The 17,206-nt window shown below is 34.2% G+C and overlaps 1 protein-coding gene across 1 annotated transcript; it reads left to right on the top strand.

Moving 5' to 3' along the window:
- The first annotated feature begins 6,937 nt into the window (after positions 1–6,937).
- LOC126691991 (nicotinate N-methyltransferase 1-like) lies at positions 6,938–13,524 on the top strand. The gene is made up of 3 exons (XM_050387333.1): positions 6,938–7,801; positions 12,776–12,840; positions 13,115–13,524. Exons 1-3 carry the CDS (start codon positions 7,081–7,083, stop codon positions 13,412–13,414), a joined length of 1,086 nt encoding a protein of 361 aa, XP_050243290.1. The 5' UTR covers positions 6,938–7,080; the 3' UTR covers positions 13,415–13,524.
- The last annotated feature ends 3,682 nt before the right edge of the window (positions 13,525–17,206 follow it).

Raw genomic sequence — 17,206 nt, 5'->3', positions numbered from 1 at the left:
TTATCTATTTTATACTATATTTTATTAAAATATTACTTTTTAATCAATTTTGATAACTCTCTCAAATCATTTCTTTCTTTTTGTCTATATAAGTAAAGACTTATGTTTAAAAAATAGATTTGCTTGTGAATAGTAATTATGTATATTTATATGATTACCATAATAATAATTTAAAGGATAAACTACATATTTGATCTTTATCCAATACACTATATTTCAATTTGATCCCTAACTTTTCAATTGGTTCAATTTGATCCCTAACCTTTCAATTGTTTCAATGTATATTTGTACCGGACCGAAACAAAACCAAAAGTTACAAAATCATATTTAAATCTAAAAACTTAAAAATTACTCTCTCTCTCCTCCCACAGTAACTTATTGTTGCTCACGTTGACATTGCCACCACCATTTCGCCTTCATGTTGCCAGTTAGCTCAGGTTTTTGCGAGCTCTTCCTCTCTCCTTCTTCAGCTTCTTTTTCTTCTTCTTCTTCGTTTTCTTTTAAGTAAAATATTATTTTGGTTCCTAAATTTTACCAAAAGTTTTTTTTCATCCTTAAACTTTAAGAAATTCATTTTTCGTCCATAAACTATTAAAAAGTTAATATTTCATCTATAAACTATTGAAAATATTTTATTTATGTCCTTAAATTTTACTAGAAGTTTATTTTTCATCTTTAAACTATTGAAAATGTTCATCATTTCATCCTTATTTTTGTCTCTATATTATTTAAAAAACTCTTTACAAAATTTATAAATAAAAAAAGAATTTTTTAAAATTTAAAGACAAAATAAACTTTTAATATAATTTAAAGATCAATAGTATTTTACCTTTTTCTTTTTTCTTCGGCCTCTCACTCAGATGCCCTCTGTATAGTCTTGTTGATATTAACTTTGCTAATACTTTTTCATATTTCTTCTTTGTTTTTTTGTGTCTTCTGCCAAACCGACGTGAAAGTCACTTTCAAACTTTCAATTTCAGATTTTAACTATTGACTACCATATGTCAGTGCCATTATGTCATTGATACGCCATTGCTCCAAAAGAAAATAATTTATATTATTATTTTGACTATTATTTTTAGTTTTAGTATTTGGATTCTCAGTGGGGAAAAAAAAAAAATATATATATATATATATATATATATAAAATAAATTAGTGATAATTTTAAAACGGTATACCGGTATTAATTAGTATCAAAATATTTTATTTTTTTTATCAAACCGAAATAGCCTTGAATATGGTATTGACTCCTTTGAGTAAAACTACCACAAATTTTATTATAAAAAGCTTACAAACTAATACAATAAGAGCATCCGTATCAACTCTCTCAAATGTGTCAAATGCCAAATATTTAGCACATCAAACACAAAAACGGAGCTTTATCAGATGTTCCAAATCTCAAAAATTATGTCACATTGCTATAGTATTGTCTCAAATATGAGATAGTACGGACAACAATGGCAAAATGAGATATTATTATTTTATTGTGTTTTTCTCTCTCCTCTTCCACAGATATCTCTCTCTCTCCGTCAACTCTATCTCATTTCTTCTCTCTCTGTCACTCTCTATCTCTTCCCTCTCCTCCCTGCTCAAGAAAGTTGCTCAAGATCACTCTCAAAAAAGTTGCCGCCGATCTCGTCGCCTCACTTTCCAGTCCTCACCGTTGATCTTGCCAGTCCTTGCCGCTGATCTCGCCGCCTCATTCTCCATTACTCGCTGCTGATCTTGCCGCCTCATGCTCCGATTTTGGTTGATTTGGTGGGTTTTGGGTTTTGATTTGGGTCGAGGTTGTGGGTGGTGAGTTAGGTGGCTTCGATGGGTTGGGTTAAAGTTGTGAGTTATGGCTTCGATGGGTTGATTCAGGTGATTTGGGTTGATGTTGTGGATTGCGGCCAGATCATGGATCGCATCTGAGATTGGGTTTTCGTTTGGATTGAGGTTTTGGGTTGAGCTTCGATGGCTTGATTTCGGTGAGAGGTGAGTCACGATGACTATGCTGTGTTTGTGGTTGTGGTTGAGAGGTGGAAGAGGAAGGTTGGTGGTGGCTAGATTGTGGGGGTTTTTTTTTTTTTTTTTTTTTTCCCCCCCTCTTTTGTTAAGGTTTTTGGATTTGGAATTTGTTGGTGTTGTTGGTGTTGTTGATCGGCGTTGATGTTGTTGCTGTTGTTGATGATAATGGGGAGGAGATAATATATTATTTTAATGTGTAGTAAATATTATTTTAATGTATAGAATTGAATGATAAAATATCTGATAAATGAGATGTTGTAAAATGATGTGGTAAAATAATAAAGTACGTTTTTGGTGTGTTAAAATGACATTTTTTATACCACATTTGCTGTGGATGCTCTAAGTCAATAATGAATGTGATTTGTGACATTTTAGAAAGATAATAAATAATTGTTCAAATTATTTTTTGCATGATTGGTGACACATCAATTTATAAAATCAATGTAATAAATTTTGTATGATCCCTAACAAGGCTAAACTCACTTATTTTGAGGTGAGGGGAGGGGGGGGGGGGGGGGGGGGGGGAGGATTTTCTTTTATCAAGAATTTCTATTATTCCAAACTTCAAAAAATATTTTTCAAAAAAATATGTTTCATCAATACCTTACCATTAACATTTCTAATGGGAACGTTTATAATTTAAATCCTCTCTCATGTTTAATATATATATATATAAAAAAAAAAAAAAATCTTGGACAAGTACATAAAATAAAGAGATTTAAGTCCATGATAATCATGGAACCTATCTTTATCTCGAAAGAAAATGTAAAATAAATACAGTGCATAGTGCATACTCAATATCTTTCTGTGTGGCCCCCAACCCCTCCGGTTTTAGTTCCTCCATGGGATTAGGATAGTTCTACATAAAACAAAACAAAATAAAATAAAATAAAACACACCAACAAGAACAACTCTTGCCACAAAAATAAATCAAGAAATGCATAAAAAGATAGCTATTTGTGTTATGCGTGGCACCACCTGATTGGATTTGGTCGCCGATAGCTGAAAAGTCATCATATTCATTCTTTTTTTTTTTGATACCACATAGGGGAGAAAAACAAACCAACAGACTACACAACAACTGGATTAAACCAGTTACAGTTCAGAGGCATTTAACATGCCAAGTTCGCAACTGACCAAACAGAATTTACAACAAGTTTAGGCACTAAGAACACATCACAGCAAAACCCATTATGGTTCAAAAAGTCTAAATCAGCAAGCCGGATCTGTTGCAGCCGGTTTGTGGTCTTCCTATGCTAAATTAGATTGACTAACTGTCTGCTGGTGCCTAGAAACAAAACAAACTGGAAACCATGGTTTTTTGCTTTGAGAGCAGCTTCCACCATAGCATCCAACAGCGCCCCACATGTTGTATCAGCTACACTACTATTAACACCATAAAACAAGCTATCTCCCTGCCTAGTAATAGCTTCATAAGCTGAAGACCAGCGATTTGGTTTCTTGCTCCTGGCTCCAGCAAGCTTAACGATCAACTGCCACTGCCCTGAGGCTGAGTAGTGTTCTGGTTGATATCTTCTTGGCTGACAAGTGTCTCTTGGTTGGTCAAGGAAAGCCTCTTTGTACCTGCAAGCCATAGATTGAGAGATTAAAATCACGCTCATAGGATTAGGTTGTAACCCATCATATAGCACTCTGTTCCTGTGTAACCAAATATGCCAAAGGGTTGTAAAAATTGCTTGTAAGTAAGCCATAGAAGAAGGCTCCCTGGATTTGAACTTCATGAGGATTGTGGAAAGCCAATGTTGAACACTTAAACTCCTAAAGTCAGTAGCATGCACAGCCAATGTTGATCCGTGCCAACAAGCTCTAGTAAATGGGCAGAGAAGAAAGAGATGAGTTGAGGATTCAACATCAGAATTACAGAGGGGACATGTTGTTTGGGTTGAGATGCCTCTGTTGTTTAGATTACTAAGAGTGGGTAATCTGTCCTGGATAAGTTTCCAAACAAAAGTATTGATTTTCAAAGGAACTTTGACTCCCCCAATCAGATTCCACACATTTTGGTCTCCGTGAATATTTCCAGAAGAAAGGGAATCTTGTATAAGAATCTCATAGGCTCTTTTGACTCCATAGTTACCATTAGCCTCATTGGAAAACTTCCAAAGCAACTGGTCTTGCACATCATGAGCTTTAGGTAAAGGAATTTGGAGGATTTGTTTGCTCAAACGAAAGTGGTATAAGGTTCGGACCAAATCAGCTTTCCAAGTTTTGGAATTTTGGTCAATAAGATCCCCCACTGTACCAGTTTGTATTTCAGGATGATGCAGAGTACCATGAGCACTAGGAAACCAATTTTGATGAGTAAGAGGGATATTGAAACCATTACCAACTCTCCACTGCCCCTCCCTAAGTCTAGAATCACCTTGCTTAACAATGTTCTTCCAACACCAAGTATGATGAGACTTTGGAATGTATTCTTGTAAAGAACAATGTGGGTAGTATTTAGCCTTAAAAGTTCTTGCCAGCAAAGAGTTAGGATTTTGGTACAACTTCCAATATTGCTTTGCAAGCATAACATGGTTCATGGGACCAAACTTTTTAATACCAAGACCTCCCTTCCTCCTAGGTTGACAGATTTTTTCCCAATTCAAAAGATGAAGTTTTTTCTCACCTTTCCCATGCCCCCACCAAAAGGCTCTAATAATGGTATCCATCTCATTACACACCTGATCAGGAACCTTAAAACAAGAGAATGTGTATAATGGTAAAGATTGAAGCACAGAGGAGATAAGAGTTGTTCTTCCTGCTTGTGATAATAACCTCGCCTTCCAACCCTGCAATTTGGACTGGAGTTTTTCAACCAAGAAGTGAAAATCAGCTACTTTGTTACCCTTAAGCTTAAAGTTAAGGCCGAGGTACTTGGTAGGAGTATGCACCAGATTAACTTTCAGCTTTCTAGCCAATGCTTCCTGTTCTTCCATAGGCATATTAGGTGAGCAAAATAAATCAAATTTGAGGGGATTGATAGACTGCCCAGATACCCTACAATACCAATCCAAAATTTTCAGCAAGGTGTCAACAGAGTGCTTATCATTCTTAAAGAACAGAAGGGAGTCATCAGCAAACAACAGATGGGTAAATGAAATGCCATTCCTTCCAACTTTAACCCTTTTAACTTGTTTAAGGTTTCAGCTTGTGTAAGGGAGATGGAGAGGATATTAGCACAAAAAAGAAACAAGTAAGGGGATAGAGGGTCCCCTTGCCTCAACCCTTGAGTTGGTGTGAAAGACTTAGACATGTGACCATTAATGAGTAAGGTAAATTGCACAGAGGTGACACACTCCACAATCCAATTAATCCATTTGGAGTCAAACTTCATCACCACAAGCACTGCCTTCAGAAAATTCCATCTAACTTTATCATAAGCTTTGGTCATATCTATTTTCAAAGCCCCAAAACCGAATCTCTTACCTCTCTTCCTCCTAAGGTCATACACGATTTCATGTGCTATAAGAATATTGTCAGAAATGTTTCTTCCTTTAATGAAAGCATTTTGAAAGGGAGTAATGAGCTTATCCATAAGTGGTTTTAGCCTATTAACAAGTATTTTGGAAATAATCTTATATAAGACATTGCAAAGACTAATAGGCCGGAAATGAGTGACCTCTTCAGGGTAATTGACCTTAGGAATAAGGGTAATGAAAGTATGGTTAAGCGGTCTGAAAAGTGAACCAGAATGGAAAAAGGCTTGGACAGTATTGATCACATCTAGCTTGACAGTTGGCCAATACTCTTGATAGAAGAAGGCAGGGATACCATCAGGTCCAGGAGCTTTGTGAGGTCCTAATTGGAACACAGTGTCTTCAATTTCCACACTTGAAACTGGTCTAATAAGAGAAGAACAATCCTGGGCAGATAAAGTAGGAATAGGTAGACCTTGGAGCTCATCAACTAGTTCCTCCACACTAATGGTTTTTTTAGCCTCAAAATTTTTCTTAAAGTGATCATTTAGTGCGTTCTCAATCTCTTCAAGCTTATCAGTGAAAATGCCCTGATCATTCTTGATGTGAAGGATCCTACTTCTAGCTCGTCTCTGTTTAACCACTGTTTGGAAAAATTTAGTGTTCCTATCCCCTTGAAGGAACCACTTAGTCCTTGCCTTTTGGGCCCACATCAGCTCCTCTCTATCTAACAGGGTTTCAATCTCCATTCTAAGGGTTTTTTCGGCTTTAGCATCCTCAACAGAACTGATAGAATTCTGGAGAACTTGCAGCTGAGCTTGTTTCTCTTGAATCTCAGTTTCCACTCTACCAAAAACCTGTTTATTCCACTCCAGAATACTCTTTCTCACATTAGATAATTTGTTTCGAAGTTGTGCAGCTCTAGAACCAGAAGAATTAAAATTCCAAGACTGCTTAATCAAATCATGACAAGTAGGATGTGAAATCCACATGTGCTCAAACCTAAAGGGTCTTTTCCTATAAGGTCAACGAACCTCCAAATCCAAGATAATAGGTCCATGATCAGAATGAATGCATCATATTCATTCAATTCCACATTTCCATGCCTAAACTTTAACCCAATCAAAACCTTTTAGCCACAAAAAGGGATTAAGACCTGAACTAATACCTTTCACCATTACTTGTCTAGTTTTTTTTTTTTTCCTGAGAGAGTGTGTGTTTTAACTTATGGAATAACTCTTTACTGAAATTTGAAAATTAAAAACTAAAAAAATTATAATAAAATAATTTTTAAATATGTGATTAATATTGTAAGACTGAATTTTAAAGTTTTTTTTTGTTCTAAATAAAATACTTATGGACCCTGTAGAGGACCCACTAAATAGTACGTAATCACGTGAAAGTTTACTTCTCCCCCAATTAAAAAAGAAGAAAAAAACAGACACAGACGCTCCTCTGTACGCAATCCAAACGTGTACTAAAAGTTGTGAAAAATTATTGCAACTTAAAAACAGAAGCACGTCTTCTAGTTCCAGCTACTTCCTTATAAAAGCCAGAAACTGAACTCGTGAACTTTGTTACTTTCACAATCTCTCTCACACACACAGTGACACAGAGACCAGAAAGCGAGACTAAAACAGTAGTATTATGGAGAACGAGAGCACAGAGAATCGGAACCAAGCTAGGATAGCCATAATGGAACTAGCCAACATGATCAGCGTACCCATGTCCCTAAACGCCGTCGTACGCCTCAACGTCGCTGACGCCATCTGGCAAGGTGGGTCCAACTCACCTCTCTCAGCCTCTCAGATCCTCACACGTGTCCTCCCCTCGGGTCACCAAGGGGACCCAGAGAATCTACAGCGCATCCTCCGCATGCTCACCAGCTACGGTGTGTTCGCGGAGCACCTTATCAAAACCCCAGACTCCGACGCCTCGGAGAGACACTATTCTCTGACAGGGGTCGGGAAAACTCTGGTCACGGACAGCGAGGGATTATCCTATGCTTCGTATGTGCTACAGCACCATCAGGACGAGCTGATGAGAGCGTGGCCATTGGTCCACGAGGCTGTGGTGGACCCCACTACGGAGCCATTTGTGAAAGCCAACGGTGAGCCTGCGTACTCGTACTATGGGAAAAAGCCGGAGATGAACGGTTTGATGGTGAAAGCTATGTCCGGTGCATCTGTGCCGTTCATGAAGGCTTTTTTGGACGTCTATGATGGGTTTGATGGAGTGACAACACTGGTTGATGTGGGTGGGAGTGCAGGAGATTGCTTGAGGATGATATTGAAGAAGCATCCTCATGTTAAGGAGGGGATCAACTTTGATTTGCCGGAGGTCGTTGCCAAAGCACCCATTATTCCCGGTTAGATTTTACACTTTCTTCACTTGTTTTATTGATTCAATTGCTTCTTCTTTTTTTAATTATTTTCTCTCTCTCTTCCTTTTTGTTTTGGGTAACTCAATCTTAAAATCTTATCATCTCTTATTATATTAGCAATAGCTTAAATATAAGTAATTTCATAATGGTTGAGTTGGTTAACTTTAGGTGGGGACACAACTTACATTCATGGATCCCATTGATTTTTCTCATTGCTCAAACAATTCACTAATTGTAAAAAATTTTATGGAAAAAATTGTGTTTTAAATAGATATCAAAATTATGATAATAAAATATTTATATGGAAAAAGTTTAGCTCCAGTTTAAAACCATCTTTTTCCATCTCATTTGGTGTGGTGATTGAAGAGAGCATTTATACCTAGTTTTAGGTCACTTGACTTTTTTAGTAAATAGTGTGATTTGTTTAAATAATACACCTAAATAACTGCATATTAAGTTGAAAGAGATCACTTAAAACTGATATGGAGCTAAATTTTGTCCAAATTTAATCGACTTATTTCTAAATGAATTGGTAGGATTATGGGGTTTTTATTGTGGAGTTATTTTAAGAGGATATTAATTTAGAATTTGAAATCTATTGATTAAAATATAGTGATGGTTTTTTTAATCATTAATTCATTAATTAAAATATAAATGACCTTATCAAGTCTCTTGTTTGTTTGGTCATTATCTTAATAGAAACTCACTTAATTATGTATAAATTATTAATTCAAATCAAGTGGGACGGTGCTGATGCTGACTTACATATAATATAATTTAATATTAAAAGTACACGTACGTAACGTGATGGCCATATTATTATAAAATCTTTTAAATGGTGATATGATTTAAGTCATTATATTTTATTATTGAATTTTATCACATTCAATGAAGCGTCACCAAACATTGAATCTGTTTTATAGGCTAATTCGAACAGTCGTCTTTAATAAAAGTTCTTTGTATTTTTTTTTTCTCAAATAATTTATTACTGATTCTTATCACATTGTCTGAATGAAAGAAGTGTCACCAATGACCAAACATTAAATTTGTTTTGTAGGCTAATTAATTTGAACAGTCTTCGTCAATAAATGTTCTTTGTATTTCTTCTCAAATAAATAAAAAATTCAACTCCTCGATAAGTGGTGCAGTAGCTCTTTGTCATTTTTTACTTTCTTTCTTTTATACATTAACTGGGGGAGATATATAGGAGTTGCCCAGGGTCATTGGTTTGTCTCTGACTGATTTATTTGTCTCTGACTGATTTATTTTCTCAATGGACGTTAGAAATATCAAATATGAGCTAAAGTTCAGGAATAGAAAATAAATAAAAGGGAATCTGCACTAGAGGAATTGTTAGCAGATATTCATGCCTAAATATAACTAGTAGGATCATGACAAAACATGGGAAATTAATAAATAATGAGTACATAAAATAGGCATTTTATATACATATTATATATTTACCTATGTATGTATTTTTTTTAAAAAAAATTATTGTTTACTACTGTACAAACAAAATAATTTGAAAGATACTTTTTTCTTTTTCTTCTTTTGTAATTAAAAGTATAAAGTACATATCACATATTATATTTTATGATTTTATCATACTTCATACTCCAATTTTACTAAAATATAGTAATTTCATTGGCATTATAATTGAAAATGATGTTAAGTAATTTTTTTTATTGATAAGCATCACACCCAATAAATTTTGAACCCACAACCTCACTCTCCAAAAAATTATTATGGGATAATGAAGTGTCAATTAAGCTATATATAACTTATTAATTAGCAAAGTGATATTATTATATACAATATCAATAACTTTTGATTCCATGGTTTACTATATATATATTAAAAATCAATATTATATATTTTTATTATAATCTTAAATGGTTATTTCTTTATTAGTCTATTACTGTAATATATTTATTTAATTTGGATGATTAGATTTGAATATATATATGAACATATATATATATAATATTTTAAATTGAAAATCAAACTCTTTTAAGTTTTAGTATATGAGAAAATAAATAATTTTGTTTTGTATTGTATTGTATTGTAATTGAAAAAAAAAAAAAAAAAGTTAAAAACTAAACCGAAAGAAACTTGTACCTATTCTATATTATATTATCCTATCTCATATATTATAATAATAGCCCCTCACTTCCTGGGTGGTTTCTCAAAAAAAAAAAAAAAAAAAATATATATATATATATATAATGAAATGTGTACGTATTCTATATTAATATTATCAAAAATTGTCCAACTCTACGACCGCTACCTTCACGAAAAAATGCAAATTCTCTATCCATTCTTAATGGTTTACTTTATACTTCACAAATTGCATCACGTTGTGTTTAATTTTTTTTTTCTCATTTTAAACTTTATAGTTATTTTATAAAATATGCATAGCCCTCGCTAGCTCTAATTGCGTCACAAATCTCCAAGACCATTTGAGAAGCAGATAAGGTTTGCATCCCAAGCCAAGAAGAGTTGAGACCAAAGAATGAATGAGATTGGTATAATCCTGAAAATTTTCAAAATTTGAATTTTATCTATTAAATTTTGAGAGTGTTTAGATTTTACACTTTAAAGTTTCAGAATTTGAAGTGTAAAATTCAAATTCCAAAATTTCAAGGCATAAAATCTAAACACCTCTAAACTTTAAGGGTGTAATTTATAATTTACCCTAATTATTATAAGAAATTGTTACTGGCACCAATGACATACATCAAAATTTTCACACCATATTGTTTTTGTATTGTGGTGGATTCTAGGTTAGGCAAATTCCTATGAGAGGAATAGAGGATGTGAAAATTCGGGTACACTTTTACCTGTTAACACTACTCATATTTTTAACTTCACTCTTATTAGTTCATCATGATGTGACATTAATTTTTTTAAAGATAAAGATTTTTAGAAGAGTTGCCATTTTACAATACTAGTAGCTATGCATTGTATTACTATTTTCTATATTAAACATAGGTGTTGGTTCGGCACTTGGTAGTGAGGAGAGGGGAGGTAGGAATCCAATCATATTAAAGCCCCCCCAAAAAAAAATCATTATCATTAACATTAAGGCTATCCACGGGTCAGGTTGGCTCAAGTTTGGGACTAACCCGGACTTGACCTGATAGGGTTGGATTATCAAAAATGTGACCCGCAACCGACCCGATTATGGGTCGGACTCGGCGGTTCAGATCATTGGTTAAATAGGTTGAATTCGTTGGTTAGGTGGGTTTGGGCTTTGAATTTGGCCAAATTTGTGAATTTGCATGAATTTTTTTACTCAATTTTTGGCAAGCCTTATGGCTTTTGACAAAGATTTATATATCTTTGAACCATGTATATATATATATATATATATATATCATATGGGCCTCTATTCATATCCTTAATTTATTTCAAATTGGCCCTTCAAATTCAGTTTGTATGCCATTACACAACTGTGAATCTTTTGGGCCTCCGGACCCTATCAATCCAAATTTAATGTTTCTAGCTCACATATAATGACAAAAAATACAATAAATAAGGCTGTGTTTGGTTGCCGTAAAACGTTTTCCGGAAAATACATATTTTCCGGAAATGCTAATTTCTGGAAAAGGAAAATATTTCTGTGTGTTTGGTTGCATTTCAAAAAATTTTTCGGAAAATATTTTCTAGTGTTTGGAAAAGAAGAAAGGAAAACACAAATCAGAAAACACAACCCAGAAAACACATCCAGAAAACCCGTCGGCGCGAAGGCGATCTCGCTGGCGCGATCGCGTTCGCGAGATCGCGGTCGACGCTTCGCGAGATCGCGCCGTCGATCGCGATCTCGATCCGGCGCGAACGACGCTTCGCGAGATCGCGCCGTCGATCGCGATCTCGATCCGACGCGATCTCGCGAAGGCGAGATCGCGATCGACGCTTCGCGAGATCGCGATCGACGGCGCGATCTCGCGAAGCATCGATCGCCGTCGTCGGACTGCTCTTATCCTCTCGCGCGCGTGGACTGGAGCTCGGACTGGAGATCGGCGCGGACTGGAGCTCGGACTGGTCTTCTCCTCTCGCGCGCGCGCGCTCTCTCTCTCTCTCTCTCTCTCCGGAAATCCTTTGAAGTGAAAATGAAGGCAGAAATTCATTTCCGTGGTCAAAGCTGAAAATTTCGGTCAAACGGAAAATATTTTCCGTGACAGCCAAACGCCCTCTTTTCCGGAAATTGATTTCTGGAATGCGTTTGAAGCCGATTCAAACGCACCCTAAGGTATAAAAACCTAGGTAAATTAGCAAGCACATTAAAATACACATAAAATATCTCTTTCTAACTTTAGCAAAAAAAAAAAATATCTCTTTCTAACAGCCTGTTAAAACCACTAGAACCGTACTTTTTGTCTCAAGTTTAAAGTTTAGAAATAAAAAAATAATTAGTTTAGAAAAATAAAAGAAAAGCTCACCTTATGTATTTTCTTGTCGTCTTGTCTTATCTTTTCACCAAATAAGCTGCCACCAAACTCAAATAATTTGGCTGAACATGTCGGGCCATAATTACTCAAATTTTTTTTTTTAATATATAAGTTAAATAATTTTAATACCACATAAAAAATTATAATTTTTGTCACAATTATTTTACATAATAGATTTTGACTGTAATTGACTTTTGGTTAATTTCACTTAAACCTATATTACTTATAATCTATCACATAAATTATAATTTTTTATGTGACGAGTTTCTCGTTCAGTTTCTTGTTCTTTTTATGTTAGGAGTTTGCTCTTGATTGTATAATTTTTTTGTCAAAAATTATGTTTTTATTTTTTATTTTTTGTGATACTATTTTTATTTATTTATTTAACCCTATAAAAGGAGAATATTCCATGTGATGGTCACTTTTTCTGCTACTACAATTACTTGATGGTAACGTGTGAATACCCTTCCACATGGCTAATGACAGCCGTCGTTGTTTGTTTTGGCAGGCGTGACCCACGTTGGTGGTAATATGTTCAAGTCTATTCCGGCTGCTGATGCTATCTTCATGAAGGTCTGTACGTTGAAAAACTCTTTCCCTCTCATATATAATGGTCCCCCAAAGTGAAAATCTCACATATTAATGGTCCCATAAGTGAAAATTTCTATGTGTTTGATAGTTGATACATGCATGAGTATGTATCTATTCGTTCTACTGTCTCTTTCACATGTAACGGGTCCTACAAGCAATCATGAAATTCATTCTAATCACGTCTCTGTTTACTGGAGTATAATCTTCTTTTAAAATCTTAATAATTATAATGTTGTTTGACCTTATTATTTGGCAGTGGATCTTGACGACATGGACAGACGATGAATGCAAGTTGATTATGGAGAATTGTAACAAGGCAGTTCCAGTTGGAGGAAAGTTGATTATTTGTGAGCCAGTGCTGCCTGAGCAGTCTGATGAGAGTCATAGGACTCGTACACTCTTAGAAGGAGACATCTTTGTCATGACTGTCTATAGGGCCAAGGGTAAGCATAGGACTGAAGAAGAATACAGGCAGCTTGGTCACTCGGCTGGTTTCAAACATTTCCGGCCATTCTATCTCAATGATTTCTTTACTATTCTGGAGTTCCAAAAGTGATTGAAAGTAATGTGGTACTTAGTGAACTCCACCTGTATCAATGAAAATGTCTGCCATGGGACTTGTTGTGAGTGACTAAAAAAATAAAAACTAAGGCATCTTCTTCATCACTCAAATTGTACTAGTCTTTAATGGTCAAATTGCAGTCTCTGATCCTAGTGTTAACAAAATTCCAGAAGTTGGAATTAAATATAGGGTTTGAATTTAAGCATGAATATATAACACGTTTTATTCTTAAAAAGAAAAAGAAAAACTGAAAAAAGGAAGTTCTGAGAAAAAAGGTTACAATGTTGGTTTAAATTTTAGTAAGTAATTTCTTCCGTCCCTTTCAGCTATAAAAAAGCATGGTTTTAAAAACTAGACAGAAAAGAAGAAGAAGATGATGAAGAAGAAGAAGAAGAGTGATTTTGGTTTTGGTTTTGGTTTAGCCGGAGTTTAGATCAACTGTTGGACTGACACAGCTACATTTTACAAGGGAAACCGTGACGCTTCAAAATTTCAAAGTCATGACTTAAAGTCACGAGTTTCCTTGTAAATTGCAACTTATGTGTACTATGTGTACAAAAGTGTGTAATAGACATTACTCTAAGTCTAACTATAAAATTGGGAAATAAAAAAATAGAAGATAAATGCATAGTTAGTACTTAGATTTACTTAGAGCCAGTATCAAATAAGAGAGAACAAACTTCTAGGGGTTAGCACCTAAGCTTGATTGGAGTGACACTAGACCATTAAAAATTATTTAAGAGAAATTTTATTAATCAATCTTTTTTTTTTTTTTTTTTTTTGCTTCCTTCATCATCTCCCTTAGTTGGAGAAAATTTATTCTCAATGCAATGTTAAAAGATAAAAATTCTGGTACGACACACTTGCACCAAATCTTGAATCTCTTTTACGAGTACTAGAACAAAGAAACCTCACATCTTATGGAAAGTGAAAAATCAAAACTATTGTTAACTATGTCTGTATGAGTAAAAGTCTCAAGTGAAGGGGGAAAAAATAGTTAAGAAGTAATTATAGTAATATAGCGTAGTTAAACCTAAAGGTTCTAAACTGATATATATAGGCTACTCAAATGCTTATAAATCGAAGAGGATGCCAAGATTGTGAGATACTCTTCCTTAACTGAGATTAGGATGGGAATTCCATTTATTTATCATGGTCCATAGACATATAGGTTTAGCAATTTCAGCCTAGTTTGATTATTATTATTATTTTTTTTTTTTTTTTTTTGGGGTTAGATTCCTCAATGGGCTGGCTCACAATTTGGCCCATTAGGCCTCTTTTTGTACGACTTGGGAACCCCATCCTCGCTCTCTTCATTCATGGGCTCTTGTTAAGGTTGATGGGCCGGTTTCCTGCAAGTCCTTTTGTTTATGCTTAATGAATTTATCATTACTCACAAAAAATAAATAAAAATAAGAAGAATATAAGCTTTAGCTCTTGGTTTGTCTGATTTGAAGTCTCTCTAGAAGTGTTATCTCCCTAACAACTAATCATCTTAAATCCAAAGTCAGTATGTCCCTGTTCTCATGTTGATTAGCAAAGACTCCATGTTGCTTTTAAATCCATCACCTACCAATTGCGTAAAACTTAATTTTAATACCAGCAAGTAACTAATAGCTCCCAGACGAGCATAGTTGTACTTCTTTTATGATTAATTTTTTTTTTTGAGAAGGTTCTTTTATGATTAATTAATTATTGCATTTGGCTAAAGGTTTGGGTGAAGTTAACAATACCCAAATGGAACTAGATATGGTAGTGGTGAAAGGGATGTTTGGACTGTTATTAGCTTATTTGGTTGTTATATGATTGCTAATAAAAACTTACTTTTCCTATTTTAAATAATCACTTTTTTAAAATACATTATCTATTTGATATTATATTTTATTAAAATATTACTTTTTAATTAATTTTTATAACTCTCTCAAATCATTTTTTTTTTGTCTATATAAATAAATACTTATATAAAAAAAATATATTGCATGTGAATATAGTAATTGTGTATATTTATATGATTACCGTAATAATAATTTAAAGGGTAAACTACATATTTGGTCCTATACACTATATTTCAATTTGATCCCTAACTTTTCAATTATTTCAATTTGGTTTCTAATCTTTCAGTACCGTGTCAATTTAGTTCTTACCGTTATTTTTTGGATGAAAATTATTGATGTGTCTGTAATAGCCAAAATAAAAAATTAGCTTCCGTTGATGTGAGAATAAACTTAAATTTTATTTTGACCGTTTGCCATGTCAACAATTTTCATCTAAGATATAACGGCAGTGACTAAATTGACATGACATTAAAAAGTTAATGACTAAATCGACATAATTGAAAAGTTATGAACTAAATTGAAATATAGTTGTAGTTTACCCTAATTTAAATTAACACAAATTTACATGAAATGATATGAGTAACTTTTGGAGTTAGATTTGCAAAATTTATCCATACATGACTGATGTCAATGTGAGTGTAAGAGTCAATTGGAAAGTAGAGAGAGACTGCTTAGAGCATCCACAACAGATGTGCCAAATGTCAAATATTTGGCACATTTGGCACACCAAACACCAAAAAATCCTCTTTATGAGATGTTTCAAATCTCATAATTTTTGCCACATGTGAACAATACCGTTCTATTTTGGAACGGTACGGACAAGAATGCGAAAAAAAAAATTTATTAATTTCTCTCTCATCCTTTTTGACTTTCTTTCTTCTCTCTCTTTCTTGTTGTTTGGTGAGAGGAGTTAATATATTATTTTAATGTGTAGTAAATATTATTTAATATATAGAATCGAATGATAATACATCTAATAAATAGAATATTGTAAAATGATGTGATAAAATAATAAAATAGACTTTTAGTGTGTCAAAATGATATGGATGCTCTAAGACCGTCCCGTGAGTTGTGACTGCCAAATTTGTTGTCTACTGTGCTGCTAATGGGCTTTAAAATTTCTTTGAGGGCCCAAATGACCTGTCCCTTGGATGGTTTTTTCCTTTTACAATGGTAAAACTCAATTCTCTATTATTTTGGGCTTAAACTGGGCTTGCCTAACTGATTCCCCTACCCTTTAGAGGGGGTTGAACAAGATTTGAACAACCTCGCAACAGAGTCAAAAACAATGGAGCTTTAGCTTTTTTGACTCAGAAATCAGAATATCATCCCATAAAGATAAAGACGAACGTAATGCATTCTTACGTAGCCATTGGATTCATTCAACCCACCCACTCCAATACCTATACATGTCACCCAGCTAGCCTCATACACACTCTCACAAACCATAATCATCATATAATAATAGTAACACTAGAATTATAGGATAGAGACAACAAATTGACAAAGAAAGCGGTGGGCCAACAATTAAGAAGACTTCAGAAGAAGAGACATTCACAGTGCTGTTGAATTGAATTGAATGGAGAGTATCGTCCCCATTGACAATGACGAAGCACACAACACCCATGACCCATAGAATATACGTACGTCGATGGCGTCGAGAAATGTCCTACTGGCTACAACAATAATATCCCACAAACCCCACCAATTCTTTTTTTATTTTATTATTTTATCAGATTTCTCTTTTTTTTTTTTTTTTGAGAAGTATCAGATTTCTCTTAGACTGTATCACTTAAACAAAATCCATTAAAACCGCCCCATTTTATGTTTATTTATTATTATACTACTCTTGGCAATGAAGTCAAGGAATTGTAGAACTTGCTTTGTCTTGTTGCTATGCAATGAGTCCATTACACGTCAACAAACTTAGCAGTTAGCTCTGCCCGTGATT

This window comes from Quercus robur, chromosome 7 (assembly GCF_932294415.1).
Source record: "Quercus robur chromosome 7, dhQueRobu3.1, whole genome shotgun sequence".
NCBI classification, from domain to species: domain Eukaryota; kingdom Viridiplantae; phylum Streptophyta; class Magnoliopsida; order Fagales; family Fagaceae; genus Quercus; species Quercus robur.
This window is presented reverse-complemented; position numbering and strand designations above follow the sequence as displayed.